This window comes from Ursus americanus, chromosome 11 (assembly GCF_024610735.1).
Source record: "Ursus americanus isolate L20-20 chromosome 11, mUrsAme1.1.p, whole genome shotgun sequence".
Lineage (NCBI taxonomy): Eukaryota > Metazoa > Chordata > Mammalia > Carnivora > Ursidae > Ursus > Ursus americanus.
The window spans coordinates 72,681,545-72,708,352 of NC_142137.1; the positions used below are offsets into that span (position 1 = coordinate 72,681,545).

Below are 26,808 nucleotides of genomic sequence, written 5' to 3' on the forward strand. Positions count from 1 at the left end.
ACTGCCAAACTTTTTACAATGCTACATATTAAGGACAACATTACCAAAATGATTTAGATATTTTAGATTAAAATAAATTATAAATAGAGGTCATTTATGTTATACAAACACCACTGGTGGAAAAATTCTAACTACTCTAAGAATGAGCGATCACAAGGAAGAGTTATGGAAGGCTGTGAACCTCAAAGACAGACAAAGAGAATGGGGGTATGTAGCAAAAAGAGTGCCGCTGACCCTTTTACAAATGCTTATTTTAAAAAGTTTTAAAATCCTAAATATCAGCCAAGGGACTGGTACACTCATCCTGAGCTTATCCTAACACTGGGGGGTGGCAGGGGGAAGAACAAAGAAAAGCAGTAGCTGCCTTTACTTGTCCTGCTATGTAACTGAGCAGATACGAAATGCTACACATAGAGTTGTTTCAAAGTGTGGTACACGGTAGGAAGGCAGGTGCACCAGCAGCTCAGGGTGGAACCATCTCACAGAAAGCTAGAAAGGATACAGAGCCCTGGAGACCACGGGAGAGCAACACAGCAGGATACAAGTGAGCCCACGAATCCCAGTTACAAGTGGTGGAGGCGAGCAGGCTGGGATTCTGAAAGTGAGATACTCTTAAAAACAGGTTAGCTCAACACAAGGAAACAGAAATAATAAAAACTTAATATTCCTAAAGAACATTATTGTAAGTTTTCAAAGGGCTTTCTGTAATGATAACTAATATTAACTAATTTAATTTAGGATGAAAAAGGTCCATGAGACGCAAGGGCTTTTCTTGATAATAACTTAATTCAGGAAAATGGAGCCCATGAGATAAAACACTTTTAAATCACTGAAGGAAACAGCAAGCATTTCTAGTAAGTTTAAGGCTGCTAGCAGAAAAGGATTCACTTATCAGGGCAGATGAATAATAAAGATGTATCTAAGTGCTTAACCCAACAGATACATTTCTGAATGTCAGTATGTAATTAAGTCGTTTTTAAGCAAATATTTCCTCAGCAGTGTGTCAAGCGCTATTACAGGTATCAGATAAAGCTCCTACTCTCAGGGAGTTTAAATGCTAGTTGGGGAAAACAGGTAAAAAGGTACCAGCTCGTGATAACATCTATGACAAAATTAAAACATTTTTACGACTTTGTTGCCATTTTAATTTAATAAACTGTAATCCAGGAGTAACTGAATTTTATCTGCAGCAACTCTATGACTAGACCATTAGTATATTCTTTTTCATACAATAAAGAAACGTGCCTTTAACCAGCCTTTGATTCTGTGGACTAAGACCAGCTATGTGTTCGGGCTTGATACAGTCCCTCTGTAGTTAGTACTTCTCAAAGTCTATCCTCTAAAACAGAGCTGTGGTTGCCAAGAACTGTCTGACAACATAGGTACTAATTTAACATCTTGCAAAAGAGGAATGTGTTTAGTTTCCACTTAAAATTCTTTTTTTCGTAACGATTTGATAACTGCTTTTTTAGATGAAACATCACCTTGCCTACTGCCATACTGATTAATAGGCTGGGTCAGCAAAAGCTTTCACAGGCAGATGATCCATACGTTTACTCTATTGTTAAGATTATCGCTTCATCTTAAGTACAAGCAAACAAAACTCACTGTCTTTAAATGGTCAGTATGAAATATTTCCATATAGCAGAATGATGTACTTCGGTTATATACATTAGTATTTTGCAACTAAGATGCTTAGAACTGATATTCCACACAGGTTTCTGAGGTTTCTGTGGCTACTGTTAATAACCAACAGCAAAATCTCTGAAATGAAATTTAGGGTAAAACTAACCATACCACGCTTTTTAAGAAAACTTCTTTTGGGTTTCCACCAAACTCAGGTTGGCTAAATTGTTTTGGCCTGTGTAATAAGGAAAACATGGACTTTGCTTGTAGGCACCCCATATTCCTCACTAAGGTGGGATGATTTTCCAATGGAATAAGAAATACTTGGGCTCTATGATACTCAAAATTCAAAGCACCAAAATTTCATTTTACCTGATGGGAACATTACATCTATTGTCTGTTCCTCTGGTTTCTCACTCTTGCTGATTTGCTGATAATCAATAGGGACAGGTTACCTGCCTGCCCTCCAGGTCCCTGTTCATAAGTATCATTGTTCACTGTCCAAAGCCCACCTCTTTGCCAAAGTCTGATTAAAGGTAATTACACTTAGGAAGATTTTAAAGACATGCTTTCTGTCTGCTTCTCCACATGTTCTAACTTCTATCCTTGGGCCACAGCACCTTAGCCTGAGATTATCTACAAAGGGAGGATATAGGTAACATGAGAAGTTACTCCAGAAAATTGTAACATGTGTCTACCCTACTCCAGCCACCTGTATATCACTTCATTTACTTAACATTGAACCACATTTTAATATTACACCTTTGAAACTAATGATTGATGTAAAATCAGATCTATAAACAGATTGGCATTTTTATGAACTTCAATAATAATAATAATAATACAAACTTTGTCCTGAAAAAAAGTGGATTGGCACTCTTCTCCTAGAGAATAAGTGAAGTGACTTCCCTTGGGTCATGCTTCACGTGCCCGGAAGTTGAAAGCCACGTCTTCTGCTTATTCAGAGAAAAGTACTGACTACTCAAAAATGTTTTCTACTTCTTCCACTGTTTTTTTGTTGTTATACTCATTTTTCTGATAACCAATTTAAAGTCTTTTATACATGATACGGTATGAAAAGAAATGGAAAATGAGTAAATGGGGCTCAGTTCTAAAGGAAAAGACTGATCTGCCACAAGGAGGCTCCAAAGGTGGGCAAGGCACTGTCCTTCCAGTGTTCCTCCCTCCCTGTCCTGCATCAGCACATTTCCTCTCTCTTGGATCACTCCCAGAAATACATATACATGTTGTCATTCCCCCCCACCTTTTTTTTTTAAAGAAAAAAACCTTTAAAAACCAAACATCCGAGGAATTGAGGGGTGGGCAAAATGAACAAAGAAGGTCAGAAGGTACACATGTCTACTTATAAAATAAGCAAATCCTGAGATGTCACGTACAGCATGGCAACTACAGTTAACAGTACAGTTAACTTTATCATGTGTTTGAAAGCTGATAGAGAGTAGATCTTAAAGGGCCTCATCACAAGAAAAGAATGTGACTGTGTGGTGATGGACGTTCACTAGACTCACGGGGGTGGTCACTTCGCAGCATTACAGATATCAAATCGCTGTGCGTTGTGTTGTATACTTGGAACTAATAAAATGTCACATGTTGATTACAGCTCAGTAAAAAGAATCTCTATTCCCTTCCTATCTAGCTCCCCCACCTCCCTTTCTCCTCTCCCTTTTAAGGTAAGACTCCGTAAAACGACGTCTATATTTGCCGTCTTCAATTTCTCTTTTCTCTTTCTCAAACTCACTCTAATCATTCCAATGAAGCAGCTCTTATTAAGATCACCCACGACTTCCACACTGCCAAATCCACAGGGTAACTCAGCTCCCCTGAAATATGGGCAGCACTTTACGCAGTTGACTACCGTCTTTTACTTGACAGAATGTCTCCAGCACTGCTGCACACATGCCCCCGTGGTTCTCCCCTGCCTCCTGGATACTTCTTTTCAGTCTTTGTAAGCCTTCCTCCTATCTCAGACTCCTAAATGTCCTGGCCCTGGGTTGGTCTTTACATTTCCTTCTCTACTCAAACCACACTCACTTCCTAGGTGATCTCATCCAGCCTTGGATCATTACTTCCCATTATATACTGGTGGTTCTTATATCACCCATATTACTAAATATCAAACTCGTATCTTTAATTCACTTCATTCACCTAAACTCCAGACTCATATATCCAACTACCGCCTCCTTAACATCTCTATTTAGAAATCAGTTAGGTATCTCAAATAGCACATCCAAGCCTGAGCACCTGATGACCTCCCTACCCTACGCTGACTTCCTGCAAACACTCCCATCCACGTAATGGCAACCCATCTTCTCATTTGCTCAGGCAACACCGAAATGCCATCATTTCTCCTTTCTTGTTTTATACCACGTATCTGAATTAATCAGCAACTCTTGTTAGCTCTACCTTCCAAATGTATCTAGAACTGCATCACTCAATCCAAGCACTGCCCCCCACCTCCATTACCCACTATCGGGGTCCAAATCATCTTCATCTCTTACAGGATTACTATACTAACCTACTTGCCACCACCTGGCAATGAAAACTATTAAAGAGCTGCTGAATTTATTTACTTAGGATTTCCACACTTATGTTGGCACTAGTAAAAATGGTTGGTAGTTTTTTCTGTTTTGTATAATGCTCTAACTTTTGTGTCAGGAATAAACTTCCCTCCTAGAATGAGCTCTTTCCCTAACTTCTGAAATACATACTTTATGTTATGTAGGAGTTATCTCCTCTTTAATGTTTGGTAGAATTATCTAGTAAAGTTTTTGGACATCATGCCATTTCAGGTGGTTTTCACTACTTTTTCAGATTTTTCATTCGTTAATAGTATGTTTAGGTTTCTTAACTCTTCTTCAGCTTTGGTAATTTAGAATTTCCTCAAAATTGGCCATTATATTCAAATTTTCAAATGTATTAGTATACAGTATTCCCTTTTAAATTATTCATAATCTCCATGTTTATAGTTATATTCCCTTTCTCATTCCTTAACATCTGTATTTTACTTCTTCAACAGGTTGCCAGTAATAGTCTATTTTACTGATCCATTTAAGAAATGGATCTATATTTTAAAGTGTGGATCATTAATTTCTTCTCTTATTAATTCCTCCCCCCTCTGCTTTTTTAAAGTTTATTTTTGGTGTTCTAATTAATGAATATAAGAACACAGATTTTCATCCTGTTTTAGCTGCATCCTGTTAAGTTTGGTAGATTTTATCTCCATTTTACATTTGAGGCTTTGAAAAGTTATTTTATTAAAAGGTCACCCAGGTAAATAGTGGCAAAGTAGGATTTCAAATCTAAGTGCAATTTACACTGTATCAGACAAGCTCTTTTAAATGTATTATAATAAAAGGCACAAAGATGCAATTCACACAAGAGGAAATACACCTATTTACGCATGGCAAGATTCTTATTTGCTTCTTTTTTTTTTTTTTTAAGATTTTTACTGGGGCTCTTGGGTGGCTCAGATGGTTAAGTGTCTGCTTTCTGCTCAAGTCATGATCCCAGAGCCCTGGGATCCAGTACCGCATCAGCTCCCTGCTCAGGGGGGAGTCTGCTTCTCCCTCTGCCACTCCCTGCGGCTTGTGCTCTCTCTCTCTGTCAAATAAATATTATTTATTTGACAGAGAGAGAGAGTGTATGTGCGCGCGGGCGTACACAAACAGGGGGAGGTGCAGAGGGAGAGGGAGAAGGACTCCCCGCTGAGCAGGGAGCGTGGAGGGGGTGGGGAGAGTGTGTGTGGCTCACCCCCCAACCCCAGGACCCTGAGATCATGACCTGAGCCGAAGTCAGACGCTTAACCAACTGAGCCACCCAGGCGTGCTGCTTATTTGCTTTAAATAAAAATATTAAAACAACGTCACTGCTATTTATACACAGGAAGATGTATAATTGCTAATTTAGTCTGATTAAAATGAAAGTATAAACTACAACAGTAAGTTGATAAATGTGTATTAAATGCCATAAAATATTTATGTCCTTGGGCCTATTAACCTCGGATCCTAATATTTTCTTTAGGAAATATTTCACAAGAATAAAATTGCCATATTCATAAAGATAATCAGTCTATGAAAAACAAAAACAATCTAATGATCCAAAAATCCAACCAAGAGAAAGTAAAATACCACCACAGAGAAATTTAATGAAATATTTTCGTCATTGAAGATAGTATTAGATGGCATAACAACATGAACTACTTATGGCATAATGCAAACTAAAAATACCCGGAAATCAAACTTGCACATGCACTGTAATGACTACTATGCAAATATGTGCATGCGAAGAAAACACCAGAAGGAAATATCTAACAGCTATCACTGGCTGCATTACGGTGATCTTAATATTGTTTCAGATGCACAGTTCTGATTTAAAAAAATATATACAAGTATAAATAATTTTAAGTGAATGAAAGAAGGTCTGGGTAAAGTGGATGGGAACAGAATCAAAAGCACAGCTGTGGGAAGAGCCTTTGCAAAGAAAGTGAAAGCATGATATTCAACCTCAAATACGGAATAAGAGACGTACTGGAGAGACATTTTGACACACAAACTAGCAAAGAAAAGGGGCTCATATCAGACAGCCTCAGTCTTCTCATAAATACAGAGTTAGCTATAATTTAAGAATGATGGCAGGGCACCTGGGTGGCTCAGCCAGTTAAATGTCAGACTCATGGTTTCCACTCAGGTCATGATCTCAGGGTCATTGAGATTGAGCCCTAAATTTGGGCTCTGTGCTCAGCTCAGAGTCTGCTTGAGATTCTCTTTCTCTCTTCCTCTGCCCCCCACCCCAAATAAATAAATCTCAAAAAAAAAAAAAAATGATGGAGACATTCAGAGGAAAGGAAAAATCGTGAACCCCTGCCACATAAAAGAGACTGCATCAAGTTTACATTACCAAACCAAGCGAAGCGAAGGCAAACAGTACACCCAATTAGCAAAAGCAGCTCATACTTAACAGAAACAAATAACACAAATAACCAAACAGAAATGGAGACATTCAGAACTATGTATCCGCAGTGTTTTTTCTGATACTACCGCCTCTACCCCGCCACACTAACTGAAATACTGTGATGGGAGAAGCTCTGTCTAGTGTCTTCCTTGATGAGCCTAGAGGAGTGGGGATCAACCACTATGTGGGGACTGAATGATGATGTGTAATCAGAAAAATATCGCATACTGCTCAGATATGCTGCTTTGTTTTGTTTTGTTCTGTTTTGTTTTGCTTTGAGTAGATTCCACGCCCAGTGTGGAGCTCAAAGAGGGGCTTGAACTCATGACGTTGAGATCAAGACCTGAGCTGAGATCATGAGTTGGATGCTTAACCGACTGAGCCACACAGGCGTCCCAGGATATGCTGCTTTTAACAAGGCATTTCTTATATATATATACACACACACAGAATCTCACATTATGATAATAGGTGAAATTTCCACGTGTAGCACTGTTCTATTTATTTAATAAACTGAAAACGGGCATAGTCAAAGAACTTGGAAAAATCACTCAAATCTGTAGCTTCAAAAAGAAACAGAATGTTAGGTAACAGAAGTTAAGACTGAGGCTTTCCTTAAAGTGTTGGGATGGTTTGAAACAAGATAAAGTGGAGCTTCAATACATAATTTATTTTAAATTATGTTAAATTTATTTTAAAAAATCTGTTTACAAAGGAGTTTTCTTGGTTTTCCTCGCGTTACTGACTTTTCCTTCTGAATGTCCTCTGTGAACTTTTCCATGCCTTCAGGAAAGCAACTGGTGTGTCCAGAGCTCAGCGCTCAGAACTCTTCTCTCCATACACGAACGCCCTACATGATGCTGTTCCTTCCCGTGGCACTGTGTATATGCCACAGACCCCAAATATATCTACATCTCTAGCTACGGCCTTTCCTCTTGGCTCGACAGTATAAGCGCTAGCTTTCTAAATATCTCCAATTTGACGTCTGATAACTCCAATTTCACTTGTTCAAGACTAATGTACTGAGTTCCCAGCCTCACTCCCCCACGTTCATCCTGCTGTCTCCCCATAGTAGTAAAGAGAAACTTCATTCTGCCAGGTGCTCAGACCAAACAACCTGGGAGTCATGACTGATCCCTGTCCTCTCACACACCACAGACAACCCAGTGTGAGCTCTTCCTTCTTAGTACGCCCGACTTCCGATCACACTTCACCATTACAGCCCTCACTCTGGCCATCGCCATCCCCTGCCTGCACACCCCAGACTACCACTGGGTCCTGAGCCCATGCTTACCTCCCTGTGTATCCTCTCAGTCCAGCAGCTACAGTGACTTGTCTAACATTCAAGTTAGACTGTGACCTAATGGTTTCCAGTTGTTCTCAGAATTCAACGCACAGCCCGTGCAGTGAATTACTAGGCCTTGGGCTCCCCTCTTCTACTCCAGCCCCATCCCTTGCCGCTCCCCATTACTCAGTCTGCTCCAGGCACACTGGTCTACCTCAGGGCCTTTGTAGCAGCTGTCTCCTCCTTCTGGATGGTTTTCTTATTCCCTTAGGTCCTTGCTTAAATGTCAACTTATCAAATAAATTCCCCTGACCACCCTATGTGTACAATAATCCAGTAAGTCCACTCTACACCCAACACCACTCTCTAGACCCTTATCTAGCTTGACTTTTCTATACATTTATCATAGAATGTAGCATTGCCTGATATGTATAAATCAAAAGGGTCTCCACCACCCCCTTGCATACTGTGAGAACCAGCATACTATTTTGCTCACCACTATATCCCCAGCACAAAGGACAATGTCTGGCACACAAATGCTCAGTTAATATCTGTTGACTGAATGGCAGGTAAGTAAGTAGATAGGGAGAGAGAAAGGGACAGAAGAGAAGAAGAGGAAGAGAGGGGAAAGGTATAAGACTTGACAGAGTTGACTTCACGTTAAAAAAAAAAAAGAATCTTGCTTAGTAAAAGATTAGTAACCAAAAATGTTGTATAATTTCTTGAAAAAGTTAATTCTCCCTTAAAACTGTATTATGGATATATTGTTTCCAAGGAGGTATCTGTCCTCCCTCATGTTATTAGGGTCAGGCCACAATGGGTCTGTAATATCATGTCACAGCTGCCACCTGCTAAAAACATACTGATATGTACACTTGGTCCAGAGAATGTCAATATAGATGCTAAGGAGGCATTTTGGGGAAAATGTTTTAAAAGTAGGTACGCTTCACTGGGAAAAAGAGAACATACGTTATTCTTCTATTCAGAGAGTTCTCATATGGAGTATGGTGTACAGCTTTTTTTTTTTTTTTTTTGAGTTGCTACAAGAGTCAAAAACCATACTAACTGAAGGAAAAAAAAAGGAAAAACCCATACTAATAGGTGACAATTAAGGAGAGGTGGTTTGGCTTTAAATGAGAAAGTATCTCATAAAACTTGGAACTGTCCGTGCATACAACAATCACCCTCATGAGGAATAGGATTTTTGACAACGGATGTTCCCAAACAAGCCCTGTGGCCAATCACTATCTATCAAAAGGCTGCACTATGCATTTTTAAACCCTTTTTTTTTTTTTAAGATTTTATTTATTTGACAGAGAGAGAGAGAGCACAAGCAAGGGTAGAAGCAGAAAGAGAGGGAGAAGCAGACTCCCTGCCAAGCAGGGAGCCCGATGTGGGATTTGATTCCATCACGATCTGAGCCAAAGGCAGATGCTCAACTGACTGAGCCACCCAGGCACCTGCATTTCTAAACCTTAACTTTAATTTAAAACAATGGTGTACTATTATAGAAAGCAAATTCTGAGCATCAGTCATAAACCCTGACCTGATGAGATGGGTTATATTCAGGAAAAAAAAAATAAAGATCTTGGCAACTGATACTATCCCATTATCTATCTGTTCTATTATTATCTATTATCCATCTATTCTATTCTATTCTATTCTATTCTATTCTATTCTATTCTATTCTATTCTATTCTATTATCAGCTCATATATTTAGTATTTTCAACTAGAGATAAGCTTTCTCAAAATGTGGCATAAAATAAGAGAACCTTAGAAAATAACAGCAAAGAATAATCTCTGTATAGTTTTGTCATCATTTCTAATGGCCTTAAAAATAGTCCATGGTGCTGTCTGGACACACAACATCTCTTCTCTCTTCAGCCAGAAAGAAGGTGCTGGCATACTGAGCATGATGTGACAATGTCGTTACCCAAATCCAAGATGTCTTGCAGCAATATTTTGTATAACTACAATACACAGAAACGTAGTGTAAAAAAGTCCACTCTTCATCTATACAACTGTTCTACCCGAATACAACCTAGTTTATATTTAAAGCAGAGCAATGCAATCACAAAATGTTGTAACACTGTGGTACAAAATCTTTGTATATGGAGACACTGGAGGCAAAGAAAGTGCTCTGCAAACAGGTGAACAGAACGAACACACTGACATAAGCAAGGTGTCAGAGGTACAATTCTAATCTTTGTTGTCAACAGAACAGAATGTCAGGAAAACATACGGATTGTTTAAAACCAACCTCTTGGGGCATTCCTTTTCCATCTCCCTCAAAAACAACAACAAAATCTAAAATTTCTTCAGAATTGTCAGTGTTAATTTGAGGTTAGGCATTTCTTACCGTTTGGGTTACAAAACCAAAGGGACTATTGACGAGCAAATCGCAGGTTCTCCCCACCACCCGTGATTTATAAAGTGCACGGTGCTACTTCAGAGATCTGAGACGGCAGTTTTGCTGATATCAACATCCCAATATCTTGTGACTCTGCCTGTGTTTGCTTGTCAGAATACCCTCTTTACCCTCAAACATATCTTTTTAGCCTTTGCTCCTGCTCCCAGTGGCTGCAAAAATACCAGGCTGACCCCTCGAGCCCCTGATATACCCTAAAGCACCCAGCTGTGAGCTTTGTTAATAGTGAAGGTCTCCAGTAAAACCCTGAGATTTATAGAAACCTTAAGAGTCGGTAAAGGTTGCTACGGACAGAGGGAATTCTGCCCAGCCTCCAGCAATGAGAGAAATTCCTTTTCTTCAGATAGTCAAAAATAAAGGAATATACCTGTATATGTGATCCTATGAAAAACACTTCAGTTTATATTTTATAATAGTGATGTCTTACCTAACACTGTGTCCGATGCAATTCAAACTGATTATTTTCAATATTTAATCCACATTTATGATCTTTATGGTATATGGAATATATAATTAAAATATTTTTCATATGTAATTAATTATAACTTTGTAGTACTAAGCACAGTTTGCTAAATGCTTTCAGTACTCATGCCTCATAAGCTTTTCAGTTTGGTACGTCTCTTATTAACACTAAGTAATTCCTCTGGACATGAAAGCAGTGCGTTTAATATTTCCAAAAGTACTGAGGAATGCCATGTCTTGAAACGCATTCGCCCACAAATGTTCACCCACAAACGAGGTGCAGGAACTAATGGCAGAGTAAAGATGCCCACTGGGGGAGCGTGAGGCAGAGGCTTCCGATCCTCGGCTGTAGCAGCCTGCCGCCACGGTGGGAAGGCTTGTGTCGGTGTTGGCTTCTCTTATGGTTTTTCAGGAGAAGCCAGAAATCCAGTCTTTACATGCAGTCTCTCCATTTCTAATGTTGGCAACTCATTCAGAAAACCCCATAAGCATGTGCAGGCCAGACAAAACGCAGCTGTGAGCTGTACTCACTTTGGGGGCCTCCAATTTGCAACTGCTCTCCCGACTGACTTTACCCCATATTAATGAGTGATGCTCTGGTTTTGCCATTATTTTTCTAATACTTTAACATGTGGAGCACTGAGAAAATGTATGAAAGTTATTTATTTCCTATACTGTGGTGGGAGAAATTATATTCACATTACTCACCCTGCTGACTTCCTTAGGAGCCGATTCATCTGGTGGAAGGAAAAGGAAGAGAAGAACACAATTAGAAACTCTGAGTAGGTTCTGAAATACAGAATATGTCATTCACTCTCCATAAACTAGAAGGCTGTTTCGCTATGTTTTCTCTTACAAAATCTAAGAGTCTAAACATGTATCAACTAAAGGTTAAACATAACAGAGTTGGACGTACAAATAAAGTGTGGAGGGAAATGAAATACCACAATTCACAGGCCATTTTCCAGATCGCCTTGTTCGATGTTCTGAAATGGAAGCATCCGCAAATCATATCCTAAATGACACAACCACATGACTATCACAGTGGCCGTGAACATCTGTGCTGCTGGGTTAATGACAGCATTTCTTATTTGTTGGTCAGACACGACCCTGCAGAGTGCCCGGGCCAAGGCATAAGAACACCTGTCTGTCCACAGGGCAGCTTTGTCCCGTGGGTCCTGGGCGTTGGGGGTGCCCTCTGTACTGGCTTGTCAGCAGTGCTTCCCATAAAGAGAGACCGACGGAGGGATGGCACGTGTAGGTGCGACCCTCTGAGGGGATCTCCCCGTGGGGCTGGCCATAGGACAACAGCATGCCCATGTGACCAACAGGGTACAAGAAACAAATTGGCTAAGACTCCATTCTAGGTCACTGGTTCTGACCCAAAGTATGTTTGTGTGACCCTTACAGACAGCGGCTGGGCTGGGCCTCTCCAGAGCCCTCACTGGGAGGCAGCCTTTAATTTAATGCCACCACCATCTTGTGTCTTCCTCCTCAATCAAATTCTGTCTGACTACCATCCTTAGTGCACAGTTAACACACCTCAAACATCCTGGATTCTATGTTACTCCAAAGCACAGTCTCATTTATCTCGACACTGACAAAAACATGTCTGTCTCACAAGTTCAAACAGAGTTGGGATTCTCCTTCCTCCTTCAATATTTCCTAAGTAAACTGCTGAGGCCTGTTGTTTTGTTTTTCCCAATCTTTCTCCAATTTGCTGTTGGCCACCACAGATAATACCAAGTCTAGTGCCAAATCAACCAGCAGCCTCCTAACTGGTCGCCGAATCCAGTATCTGTTCTGGCAACCACGCCACACACATGTGCACACACACATGTGCACACAGGCGTGCACACACACGTGCACACGCACACATCTACCCCATCCCTCGGATGCTCCAGAATGTAAAGGAAACTAGATTTCAATGCTGGCTGCATCAGTGACTTTACCTGGAGACTTTCAGAAATTACCAAGCTTGGGACTATTGGAGAATAGACGTTCAGTCCCTATTTTGGGGCATTATTGTATTAATACACGCTCGCTTAGATATTTTCTTCTAATTGTTCCTAGTGACTCGAGGACTGCATCTGATTCCCAGGAACGTCCCTGAGCATGCTGGAGGAGAAGCACCGAACTTTGCCCTCCACACTGGAGTGCATCGGAGCAGAATTTCATCCACTCCTCAATTCCCAACCCCTAACCTCTCCCAAACTGCCCCCAGAGATGGGACTATCAACAGATTCTAAACTCGCAGAGGCTTATATGTTTTTAACTTTTATCTAGAAATGCAGTGAGCATGGTCACATGTCCCAGTGGATTAAGCAGCACGTGATGAGAAGCAGTTGTACAAAGAGGTTTACTCTCAGGACTGAATGGCGCTCAGGACTGTGGCACTTTGGGACCTCCCCCTCTCCACAGCCATCCTCAGATCCGAATGCTGGCTCAAGGGAAGAAGAATGTGAATGTCCAGGCATCTATAAACACATGTAACCTTGGCATTCTCCTTTCGTTTTGCTTGATACTTCTCAAACTTGTGCGTCCGTCCGCTACTCCACCACCACATACTTATACATACGGACGGTGTACTTACTATGTAATCCTCCGAGGGGTCTTTCCCCCATAGAGCTGTCCTTCCTAAGGCTTTTAAAAATCATTAAAATGATGTTGAGATTAAAGATGCTCTCTTTTTTTTCCTCTTCTTTTAAATAAATTTCTCTTTAACAGGCATAGATATTCTCTCTCTGAAATTAGTTTCTGTTTTCTTGTTTATTCATCCCACTGGCTTCTTGAGAACAGGGATACATGCCTGGCATATAATGATCCCGTAGTACGTATGTGTTGAATAAACAAATGTTAATTGAACCCCTAAAGCTGCATAAAAATTAGCGTCTGCTGTTGTGAACATTTTTGTTACTAATTTGATGCTCATGAATTATTCAAAATCTTGCATCCATGGCAATTTCTTACTTTGCCATGATCCCTAACACCTTTCATTTTAAAGCAAGGTTTATTGCTGAGCTGTGTGAAATGTGGTTGCAACAATTCAGTCCTGAGTGTGTGCGGGAAGCATGGAGACCTTCCAGTCATACGTTCTTAGAAGGAGACATTCTAAGCCCTGGGTGCTTAACTTGGAATTGCTAGATGATTGGAAGGAGTTATGAACTGCATGAGGAGGATGGGATGATCTTTCTGCTTTGTTATTTTGAAAATGTTTTTGTGGAAAAAACATTTTCAAAATCAAATTATATTGTCAGGATATTCTTTAAGTGAAAATTAACATACATTTGTGGAAAAAAACATTTTCAAAATCAAATTATATTGTCAGGATATTCTTTAAGTGAAAATTAACATACATTTGTGGAAAAAAACATTTTCAAAATCAAATTATATTGTCGGGATATTCTTTAAGTGAAAATTAAGTGCTTATAAATCTTTAAAACCGTGCATGCATTTGTACTTTTACTTTTGGGATCACTTTTGACAGTTCTTTGATATGAAATGGGATTTCAGGAATGAATCCAAATGTAATCAGACATAAAGGAATTTATCCTCTGACGGCTGATTTGAAGTTCCGTGGCTGCTTATCATGTTCGTCTTTACTCTGTGTTTAGCTCTGTGGCTTTATTACTCTATGTCCCCAGAATGTGTTTTGAACCATTTCTACTTTTTAAATTGATCACAATCATTTCCTTAAGTTTAATATACATTTTTACCACATCTTCCATGGACAAGTTTAATTTCAGTGCTTGTTCCGTAGGATAAGAAGAGAAGTTCAAGATTTTGAATTTGAAGATACTGATACTATGCATACAAAGAAAAAAACACAGTGATCAGAAGTGACAGGAATTGGTGGTATCTGGAAGGACTTCACTGTGCCTCTGTCTGGTAAGCCTGTCCACTCACTTCATCTTGTAGGCTTTGCAGGGATTCTAATATTCCTAAATAGAACATATCTGTCTTCTCATTATAGAAAATACTTATTTTCCATAAAAATTAACATATACAACTGATTGTTGAACAACATGGGTTTGAACTGAACGGGTCCACTTACACATGGATTTTTTGGACAAATATACTACAGTGCTATAAATGTATTTTCTCTTATGATTTTCTTAATATTCTCTGATCTCTAGTTTAGTTTATTCTAAGACATTACATACAAAATGTGTTAATCTACTGTTTATGTTATTAGTAAGGTTTCTTCTGGTCAACAGTAGGCTATTAGTAGCTAAGTTTTGGGGAGTCAAAAGTTACATGCAGATTTTCAACTGTGGTGGGGGGGTGGTCAGCACCCCGAAGCTCCACGTTGTTCAAGGGCCAACTGTGCTTCCAGCTCCTGGGAGCTGGTGCAGCTCCAGTCAGCCTCCTCCAGCCATTCCTGCATTCTGCTGGAGCTGTGGAGCTTGTCTGAGGACAGCTGTCTTCTTACAACAATGCACTCTTAATGGTTCAATCCCTAAATCTTTATCAAACATGTAATACGTGCCAGACACTGAGTAAATATCTCAGTTGGCCCAATCAGACTGAAGGGAAGGACTTCTATTTCATGGCTTTGAGAGAACCACAAGCAAAATGACTGGCCCAAGTGGGTGCAATCGTGAGGGGAGTCAACCTGAAATCAGCTGACCTTTAAGCCTGTTTTACCTAGGGGCTCCTACGTACATGACAGCTAATTCCCCTATTTACTCAAGCCAATTTTACGAGGTAAAACTCAAAACACTTCAAAAAAGCATGAAGGAAAGGTAACAATATGTTACTAGGGTATTACTTTTATATCACTGAATTAATACCGTGTTACTTAAAAGCTCCAGAAGGCTCTTCTATTTCTACAAAAAAAAATAAATTCCTTTGTTTAGGATTTAAGTCCTCACAGTTTGGTTCTGTTTCTTCCAACTGGAATATGCAACACATGGGATTCCTTTGCCACTCAGTAAAACCGGTCTTTCTAGAGCCTCCAACATGTTTTGCTAACTCTTAACTCAAAATCTTTATATCTTCAAACAATAATTATAGAGTACCTACTAAGTGCCTACAATACATCTCAAACAAAAGAAAAAGACAGTAATCCGTGTCTTCGGGAAGCTTTATTCTAAAGACAGAAGGGGGTCCATAAACATGATAAAACACTAAATTGTATAGCAAGTTCCCGGTGGTAAGTGCCTTAAAGTGGGAAACAAAGTGGCGCGGGTAGGGAGCCTCAGAGAGCGGTGGTGGAAGGGGTGGTCAGAGGGGGTCTGTTCCAGGTGCTGAGCTACCAAAGCAGCTCCCTGAGGGCAGTGCATTCCAGCAGAAGGATTAGCCTGAGCAAAGACCCTGAGACTTGAGTGTCCCTGCTGTTTCTTGCCAAAGTTGATTCCTCCTCCTTTTCAGGAATTAGCTCAACTTCCATTTTGCCCGTGAGGCCCTCTCAAAGGCACCCCCGGCACACTTAGAAGTCTCATACGCCACTCTCCCGTTGGGAAAGCAGAGCGCTATAGAAAAAAGAAGGTAAGCGTGGAGTCCAAACAGATCTATTCTCAAATCTCAGCTTCACTGACAAGCCATACCTGGGTTCCTTGACCTTTCCAGACCTGGAAACATCATACTTACAAGCAGCGGTCAGGTGGGACGAGTAAATGGGGTAATGTACATAAGGTTCTTGCACACAGTGAGCTGTCAGCAAACCGCAGTTTTGATCCTCCCCATTCAATCTGGCATGAATTACATTCTGCCTTCTGCTGATAGCTAGATACATGCGGGTGACTTAACTTCCTGACGAAGAGAAGTTCTTGAAGACAAGAGACAACATCTAATATTTCTTTTCCATTACTTAACAAAAACGCATTCCAAAAAAGATTCTTGAATGATTAAGATACAGATAAGGATGCTCTTTCACGCAGAGTATTTTCCTTCAGACATCAACAGAGCGGTAAAACACTGAAAGACTGTCACTTTTGCCAGTGGTCTAAAACTTCTTAGTGTAACTTGTAAATAGCAATCACTTTGTTTTGTTCTCTCTCTTAATTTTTTAACATTAAAACCAGGCACAAATGGGAGAACATAAGCCACGTAATCAAGACCTTAAGCACCTGGTTAGTTGGTTGGTGCCAGTAAACCCTTTACTTTGCAGAGTCGCTAATGGGGAAAAATGAAATAAACTATAAATTGCTAGGTAACTGAAAGGTATAAAGAACTATATACTTGTGATATTCGTGGTCAGAAAAAAAGGGGGAGAGGATATAGATAAGTTCACAAGCTACATCATAAAACAGGTAAAGCTATTATTTTTTCCCTGAAGGACTATCATGATTTTTAATAACCTGGAGAATCACATTTTCTAGCATATGCTATTGTAGTCTCTTCTTTTGTACTTAATTCTATGTAAACAGAACAAGACCATTCTTAGTGAGAGTTAGTTCATGAAGCTTTCCAAATCTATACATGAAAAGTGATGGCTTAAAATGGTGTAGTGAGAACTACAGGTCTTTTTCTGTACATATGAAATGTAACAATTTACCAAGTAGTTCCCTTATATTTTGTAGATATGAGGGCTAGGAATATATATGGTAGATAAGTGCTGTATATATAATATGATACAGTTTCTCTCTCGTAGTTAACAGAAAACTCTCTCTCTCTATATATATATACACACACATAATGTTGGATTTCACTTATCAAGGCCACAGAAGCAAAGCTGAAAAAAGGCATCATGACGCAATCACGTTTTTTTTCTTCCCCTTTGTACATACTGTGGAAATCACTGGTTATCTGTAAGTGGCCTAGACCTGTGTTGAGTCTATAGTTGAACTGTATGTATCCTAATCATTATCTGGATTGGCATCATGCCTGTGAGCAAAGGTGACTAACTTTAAAGCTCACCATGAGAAAAACCCGAGCAAACCCATGCCAGACAGGCTCATACAGAGAAACACTTTAAGATGATTTTGATTTCCCAATTGATACTGTATGAGCTATTAAAGTATCTTAATGATCTATCGCCCGGACAGGAGACTGGAGTTATTAAATGTAAACTCTGTTAACACTTGGGAAATTATGCAGTCTTAACATGGAAAATTCTGTATTTAATAATGCCTTCTGAAATTCATAGTTGCAAGTGGCAATTTGGAAACTGCTAAGAAATTTTAGGAATTATAAATAAAAAATTATTGAGCTTTCCTAAAACTCTTACACTGTTTATGCATTTTAGGAATGCTCTTTATTATGTTGCTTCAATACTGAGGATGTGGGAAAATGAGAAATCCAAAGCTTACCTGTCTTATTCATAAAAGTGATAAACAAGGAAGGGCTTAGTATCAAAGTCTATATGGTTTGAAAGTTTTCTGAGGATGGAAATTGTCCTGAATGTACCGTTCATCTCCCGATTCCCAAGATTCTCTGGAGTACATGAGATTCCATGAAATTTGCCTAATCACACACTACTATGTTAGCAGAGATCTTAACTGAAAACTGATCCTGGCACTAAATAGATTATAAACCTTAAGAACTCAGAAAAAGGTTTAAATCTTACTGACCCAATCATATTTTGAATTGCAGTAACAATAATATTAATAAGTAAGTTGTGAAGTGTTGCCCAAGTTTTTAGTTGTCTGCAAAACTTCACTTTTAAAATTGTGGTTATGTTACTCTTGGGTCTGCGGTAGCCCACTTACTACTAACTTCATTTTCACATATTTGGACTTCTCAAAAGCTGTTCAAAGGAAAAAATAAAGTAAGGCCTTTATTATGTTTCTACCAAGTTGCTTTGTGTTCACTCCACCTACCCAGCAAAACGTCAAGCATGCATGAGATGGAGGGAGTTTAGAATTCTGCCTTTCTTTTTAGTTTTCATATGCAAGGAAAACAGCAAGACTTTTAGTCTCACATTAAAAAAAAAAATTCTCAAGGTCTGAAGAAAGGTGAGGATTGTGACCAGCTGAATGGGCAGCACAGGAACCCCGTTCGGGGACAAAGTCTGCTCAGGCCAATGGGAGCAAAGCGGTCTCAGCGGAGAGAGGGCAGCAGGCCGCCCGGGAGTGAGGGTAGCCCTGTGTGCGGTGCTCTCTCACCAGAGAGTTGCTTATCCTCTAGGAATATGTTCACTTACACTGGACATGTTTTATTTAGTATCGATGTCCTCCAAAGGAATAAATCAAACCAGGCAGATGCTTAGTGTTCCTGAGACACTAACACAAAATACTAGAACTGAAAAAAGAATTTAGTTGTCCGCAACTTTCAGCAAATCGGCTCTTTCTTGTTACCACAATTCTGTTCCTTCCACATTTCTGATATCAGTTAAGAAATTATGACTTCTAGATAATTCTGTATTAAAAGACTTTTTAGTTTAAAAGTAACAGCAGTTTACAACAATGAATCATTGAATGCTTCTTTCTCTTTGTCTGAGGTTTGATATGGGTAACATTCCCTACGGTATGAAAATAATATGCCACTTTTGCTCAGAAAGGATTAACTGCTACAGAAACTGTCTTCCAGTCATAAACAAGTAGAAAACCAGACAAAATACATGAAACAAAAGCTTTTAGACACTGGTCACCAGGCAGTTCAACACTGTAATCCCGGAGATAAAACATTTGAAAAGAACTTCGACACTCATTCAGGATAAAAGCTCACAGAAAATTAGGAATTTAAGGGGATTTCACTACCCCGATAAAGGGCATCTATGAGAAACCTACAGGTGCCAGCACACCCGAGGGTGAAAGATGAAACGCTTCCCCCTAAGACGTGGAGCGAGATAAGAATATTTACTCTCACCGCTCCTACGGAACATTGTACTAGAGGTTCCAGCCAGCAAAGCAAGACAAAAAATTGTGTCCGGTATGTGTGTGTGTATCTATCTAGCTATACACACATTAAACTTACAAGTTAAATAAAATTATATTACATATAATATAAATATTATGTATGTGGTGTAGACTGGATTGGAAAGAAAAAAATAACACTCTTTATTCACAGATGACATGATTACTCAGGTAGGAAGTCCTAAGGAATTTACCAAAAAACCCACTAGAATGAGTAAGTGAATTCAGTAAGGTTGTAAGATGCATGATCAGAAAAATCCAAGTACCACATAGAGAAGTATACTGTTATATGATACAGCAAATGTCCCAGAAAAGTCAAGTCAATTCTGAAAACTACAGAAATTGTAGAAGTTACGCTAAATTATACCAAGAGTCTCTACAGTGACATCAATCAAAGCTGGTGGAACTTTTCTCCACACCCTCAGCAGCACTAGTCCCTTGTCTATCTGATGACAGGCATTCTGACAGGTGTGAGGTCACACCACACTGTAGTTCCTGTTCACACTTCCCTGGTGGTGAGTGACATTAATGTTCTATACTTTATACTCGATTTTATTTGTCAATTATACGTCAATAGAGCTGAAACAAAAATAAAATACCTTGATGGCACCAATACAAGGACAGATACACAGTTCCATGAGCCCAAAGAGAGAATCCAAAAATAGACATACACACACATGTGATTTTTCAACAATGGTACCAAAGTTAGTTCACGGAGGTAGGGGTTATCTTTCTAACAAACAGTGTTGGAAAAAAATGGATATTCATACAGGAAAAAAAACCCCAAAATTCAACCCTTACGTCACACCACATATAAAAGTTTACTTGAAATGAATCATAGGCTTATATAAAAGGGTGAAAACTATAAAACATAAGAGAAAATCTTGAGTTAAGCATATTTTTTGGATTAAAGTAGAAAACTATAAAGGAAAAAATGATAAAACAGAGTATCAAAATTAAGTAAACTGGCTCTTCAAAAGACACTGTTAAGGAAACAAAAAGAAACACCATAAACTGAGAACTATAGAGTATTACATATCTTATAGAAAACTTGTATCCAAAATCTATAAAGTAATTTTACAACTCACTATTAAAATAACAAATATCTCCAATTTTAAAATGGGCAAAATATTTGACTAGATGCCTCACAAAAGAAAATCTAGGAATGGCAAACAAATTCTTTAAAAAATGGTCAACCTCCTCAGATATGTGGGAAATGTAAACTGCAGCCACAATGAGCTACAACCCACACCCATTAGAATGTAAAGGGAAAAGGGGAAAAAGTGAAGCAACTGGCTCTGTATGAATTGCTGAAGTATGCTCTATCCAAATGACAAAACATTCCCGAGAAACAGAAATGAACAAAGCACAACATAGGTGAACCTGAGAAGTGTTCTGCTAAGTGAGAGAAACCAGACACACTGTATAGATTCCATTTACATGAAATTGTATAAGCAGGACGAAAGGCAGATCGGAGGTTGCCAGGGACTAGAGGCGGGTGATAGAGGGGAGATTAGCTGCGAAGAGGCATATGAGAATATTCTAGAATGGCAGAAATGTTGATGTGATAGTGGTTACTTGACAGTATGCATTCATGAAAACTCACTGACTATATACTTAAAATTGCTCAGATTTATTATACATAAATTATGCCTAATAACCTGATTAAACAAAAAGCTTTGTCTTGCTCAATGTGAAGAAAGCACCAGCACTTCTTCACTCCATTCTTGGTTTGTGTTTCCATTCAAGATACCATCTTGACTAGAGTGTGCTCTTGGCCCCACACTCCAATGCCAGCTAGGGGCACTGGCGAGAAGTGGGGTTAACATGTCCTGCACCCCCCTCCATTCTTCCTACTATCACCAACCTTGAAGTCATTCCTCCATATTTACTAAGAACCTTACAACCTGGGACACCTGGGTGGCTCTGTCAGTTAAGCATCTGCCTTTGGTTCAGGTCCTGATCCAGGGGTCCTGGGATCGAGTCCCACATCCAGCTCCTTGCTCAGCGGGGGTCCTGCTTCTCCCTCTGCCTGCCACTCTGCCTGCTCTCTCTCTCTCTCTCTCTCACTCTCTAACAAATGGAAAACAAAACAAAACAAAACAAAACCCCCAAAACCTACAACCTGACCAATTTCATTCCTTCCCCTCAGAACTGCCTCAAATCAGGGCTTTAGTGTCCACATGGAAGACCACCTGGAGCAGAAGGCAAGCAAACTAAAGGAATTTCACAGGGAAAGGTGAAGCTGCCCTAGCAACAGGCTATCTGGGATTTAAGAGAGTTTCAGGTAAGACAGTAAGGGATGGCAGCACCAGCAAGAGTCCACATGGAGACCTGGTAGACAGATGAGAGCCCCCGTCCCCCCCCATCACAAATTAAAAGGCTTTGAGTCATGTTAGCCTTAGAAGCCTGAGCAGTGGGTTCAACAGATTCCAGAGGGCAGTGTTAAAAGGCCAAAGGCTACCTACCATCACTACCAGAACATTTTCTAACTAAGTGTTCCTATGTGACCAATTATCTGATGGAAGAAAGGAACTAGGAAGAAGCTGTCCAAGACTAGAACTCTTATATAAACACTTTGGAAAACAGTTTGGCACCTTCTGGGAAGCCAGTCCTAGGTATTGATCTAAGTATGCAAAACACCAAGTGTCCAAGAAACACCAAGTTAATGCAAAAAAAAAAAAAAAAAAAGTAGGTTTTAAAGTAGAAGTAACTGAGACCTTTAATTGCCAAGATCATATGTTTTCTACTATCACTAGAAAATGCAATCCAGGAGTAAGAGGAGATCAGAGAAATAAAATCATGTTCTTTTACATATCCAAGTCAATCTTACTGCTGTATTTAGACAAAGAAGACTAAAGAATCATTATGAAATTCATTATTCTTTAGCATCTCTTCATTATAATCAATTATAAAAGTGAATTAAATGTTCATTTTCAGAAAAGTGTGTTGACTTAAAAAACACTGTGACTGTGTTTTCCTGGAAACTAGTAAAAGAACTAATAATGGAATAATTCCAGAACTGTACCAAGTAGAGAGATTGGTAGAATAAGTATAGCTCAGAATGAAACAATTTTTTAGAACGTTATTTTGGAAAATTTGAGAAAATTACCACTGAACAGAGACAAAAAGTTATATTCTTAAGTTAAAATGTATTAAAGACCAATATTATGATGTCTTTCTACTAACACTATAAAAGTTAACCAAACATAGCTATAGTATTAAGTATCTAGAATTTAAAAATAAATTACAGCATTATCTGAGATAAATGATTACATATTCTTCATCTCCACTAAGACCCTGGGCCAATAAACCTGAGGTCTCTAATCAAACTGGCAATGGTTCTGAAGCACAGGCAGAATGATGACCAGTTTGTTGGGGCTTCAAATCCAGCAGAGCTATTCCCTTGTTACCAGAAGATCTGCAATTTTTTGGGGGGGGGGGGTTTGTTTTAAGTAGGCTCCATCGAGCCACGCAGGCAGCCCAGATCTATGGTTTTTGGTACTGAGTACCATGATCTAAATTTTGGAGCTTCCAGTACTTTCCAGACTTTTTCTAACAGGGCAAGTTTTTATTTTCAAATAAAATCTCATACGGAATAAACCAATAGATTAAATAGGTTAAAAGAAATACAGTGGCAGTGGCTTAATATCAATTCCAACCACCTGTAAGATCTCCTTCCTGTCCTGGAAATTAAAAATGACATTGTCCAATCTCCTGATCAGATGCACCTGACCAGATATGCTAGTCATGTGAGACTGAGTCCAGAACCGAGTTAAGTGGGAAGACAGAGGTGTGAGGCCCCCCCCCCCCCCGCCCCGTTTCTGGGAGGATCAAAGCAGAGACAATGTGGATCTACAGGATTCCTGCCTCCCTGGGCTTCCTGGAGCCAAGGGAGCAGCTCTGCCAATCCCAGAGGAGGAGCTGAAATTCTGCAGCATGGAAGTTTCCTCCATCACTCTGCCTACAGTTGACCCTCCAGCCCTTCTAATAATTTTTAAGTGGCCCAATACATTTCTCTTTGTTTAAACTAGCTTAGATTGGTTTCTATTATCTATAACCAAATCCCAATGTGTTTTATGAGTAAAAATTTACTCTCAAAGTTAAAAATCATTACCTATCTCATTATAAAGTCAACAAATGAGAACAAAGAAGCTGTTCTGATTTACATAAAATTTTGAAACAGGTGTTACGGAAGACATCTGTAGTCTTACATCAGTCTCAGACTTGGATTCATTTCTGGGTTTTTCTTTCAGAGATCCATAATGGTTCACACAGATATCAAGATACAAAAGATAAAACATTGTTTTGCAAGGTTTGTTGCTTGTTTGTTTTATAGACTTCCTTATAAATTCAAAGCCTCTTGATTAAAATGACTCAGAAACTTAAAAGAGACATATCTCCAAATTTTTCTTTCAAAGGTAATCACTAAATATACAACAAATGCAAATACAAATTTCTTATAACAAGAAACACCCAAACACACAGTAAACCAACTCTTGCATATGTTCTTGTGATCAAATATGTTCTGAATTAACCTTTTTGAAAAAAATTAGGACAGAGCCAAAACTTTTACTAGTATGACACATTTATGAGAAGTTCAAACAAATGCACAGATAGGTTACTCTAAGTTTTAGCTGAGTTTTGCATAAAAATGAATGACACCAACAACACAAAATCAATCTCCAGGCAGTCTCTAAGATTAAAACTTGGTACACTTCAATACTCCTGTTATTTTAATATAGTTTTAAATAGTTACAACAAATTTAAATCAAACATTCCTGGAACCCCTGAAGCACGTCTGGAGAAGGATGGAATTCTAACGAACGCAGCAGCCAAAAACCACTACTACATGATACCATTTCCTGTAACTTTCCTTTTTGTTTTATGCCACAATTAAAAAGAAAAGAGAACACTGCCAATCGCAGGTCTGTGAATGACTTATAATATATTCAAATACGATGAGCACAGGTGGTTCAGGTGTGAGGCACCTGGCCTAGATAATCATGTGTTAAATCCAACTCCAAGTACATCAAGATTTACATAAGTTCAGGGTGAATAAGCTTGAACTCCCCAAATATTTCCCTTGGATAGAAATTTTAGCATTTTATTTTTTCCATTTATTACTGCATAAACACTTAAATGTGTTTCTCTTTTAGTTCTAAAATAACGTTCGTTGGGACTCCCTGCTGTACGGAGCTATCATCTGAGCAGTCCCACCTACCTAGGGAATAAGGCAAGCCCTACGCCTGTGCGCCCCTACCAGAAAGCACAGCACCCCTCCCCACACTTCCCTGTCCCTGCACTGGCTTTTTGCTTTCTCCATGATATTTAGGACCTCAGACAGAATACATAATGTGCTAATTTATTATTTTATTGCTTGTTTTCCCTCCACCCCTCCTTTGTTCAAAGAGGGCAATTCTATCTGTTCAGTGCCTAGAACTGTGTGTGACACAAAGTAGATGATTCAGTAAATCTCTGTTAAATGAATGGCCATACATATATAATAACTACTTGATCATATTTATCTGTGGGTATAAATAAGGTAAATAAATTTACTGATGATAATTATGAATATTCATTCAATGCCTACTATGTTCTTAGCTTGAAATATCAAAAGATATATCATTTTCTAGCAATGAACTGACTTGCTTTAATTTAATAATGGCATATATCCCACAGCACCAAAAGCACAGAGGAAATAACATCAATAACATATAATAGACCTGAAGCCATTATACTGGATAGAAAATTCTATACAACCGTCTGATACAGGTCAAAGAATTAATCCATATATGACATTATAAACACTTCTAATCTACTAGAAAATATTTGCAAAAAATGCTGATAAAATAATGATTTAAAATCAGCAGACAACTCAAATGAAATTTTAAAATATAAAACCATAAAACCATGCATTTCAGAGGGTTCAATGCTGCAGAAATGGGAGCAGAGATCTTAATATAAAAATAACCCAGAGGTTTAGGATAAAATGACACCTAATATTATGATAATCTTCTTATCACAACCTTAGAAAGAAAACATAATGTTCACTAATGTTATAGGAAGAAGAAAAAAGTGACAAGGGGCTTTGATGGGTGGTTTTATTTTAATACTGTGAAACAGAATACTAAGTCCTGATATTTGTAGACAAACAAATCTGATACATATAAAAGAACATCTCCCCAGGACTGTATACGGAAGTGAAAGGATTTTATTTCCTGTTAGATGATTATAGTTCTTTTATCCCATGGCTATCCTCCACAGGTGAATGAGAACAGTGAGTAGCACCACTGTTTCTCTAAAACCTTCTGGTCATCTTAAATCCTTAAACAAATAAGGAGAAATTAAATACAGATCAGTGGACCAAACTATGCTCTCAACAAAACAAAAATACTTCATATTTGTAAATTTGCTTAGAGTGGCAATGTAAACAGTTTTAGTCTAGCTTCTTTTACTTTAGTGTAATCTAGGCTTCTTACATGATAAAGCGAGGCATGACCTTCCCTGGGCCATCACCCCATCTCCCATGTCACAGAGAATCTTCAGAAACAACTATGGACTGAGTGCAGGAAAATCAGGCTATCGCCAGCACAGGTGTGGAGGACCACGGGGCACGGAGAAAACATACAGGTGAATAGACTGTGGCAGCAGGAAGTCTTGTGAACAGAGACCATCATCACGGCGTCAACAGCACTGGGGAATCCAGGAACAATGGTTGACAAGACCCTTTAAACACATGTGAGATAAGAAACCAGAAATTCTGCCAACGCAATTGTTCCTCCCATTATATACTCCCAGGTTTTGCACGTACTCTCCAGAGTAACAAATGCTCTCCGCCCCAGACATAGCCTTTCTGTAATCATTTCTAATATGTGTTGGGTAAAAATTTTCAAAAATTGTTTAAACTATTCTACCTTCTATGATCCTTGTAAAAATAAATTCTATTTCCTAATAGATCTGTCATAATAATGTTGAGATTCAGTGACCTGAATGTTCACAGCAAAAAGGTCCATGTACATAAATTATTTCTAAAAATAAGAAAAATCAAAAGAAAACAACATAAAGAAAAAGTTAATGGGGAAAATTATGTTTCTGTAGTCTAGTAAGTTAACATCTATTTGGAATGGTTCAAACAACCCTTCCTAGGCATATCTATTCTTTTTATATGTATAACATTGTGATGAGTACACTGCAAATACCTGAAGAAATCAAATAATAATAATCTAAAGATTTC

The 26,808-nt window shown here is 38.9% G+C and overlaps 1 protein-coding gene across 1 annotated transcript in view; it reads right to left on the reverse strand.

Annotated features, from left to right (window-relative positions):
- PDE10A (phosphodiesterase 10A) overlaps positions 1-26,808 on the reverse strand; it is a 285,459-nt gene that overhangs the window by 100,798 nt on the left and 157,853 nt on the right. The window contains exon 3 of the mRNA XM_045805465.2: positions 11,482-11,510. Coding sequence (XP_045661421.2) covers positions 11,482-11,510 — 29 coding nt within the window. The remainder of the gene's footprint in view (positions 1-11,481; positions 11,511-26,808) is intronic.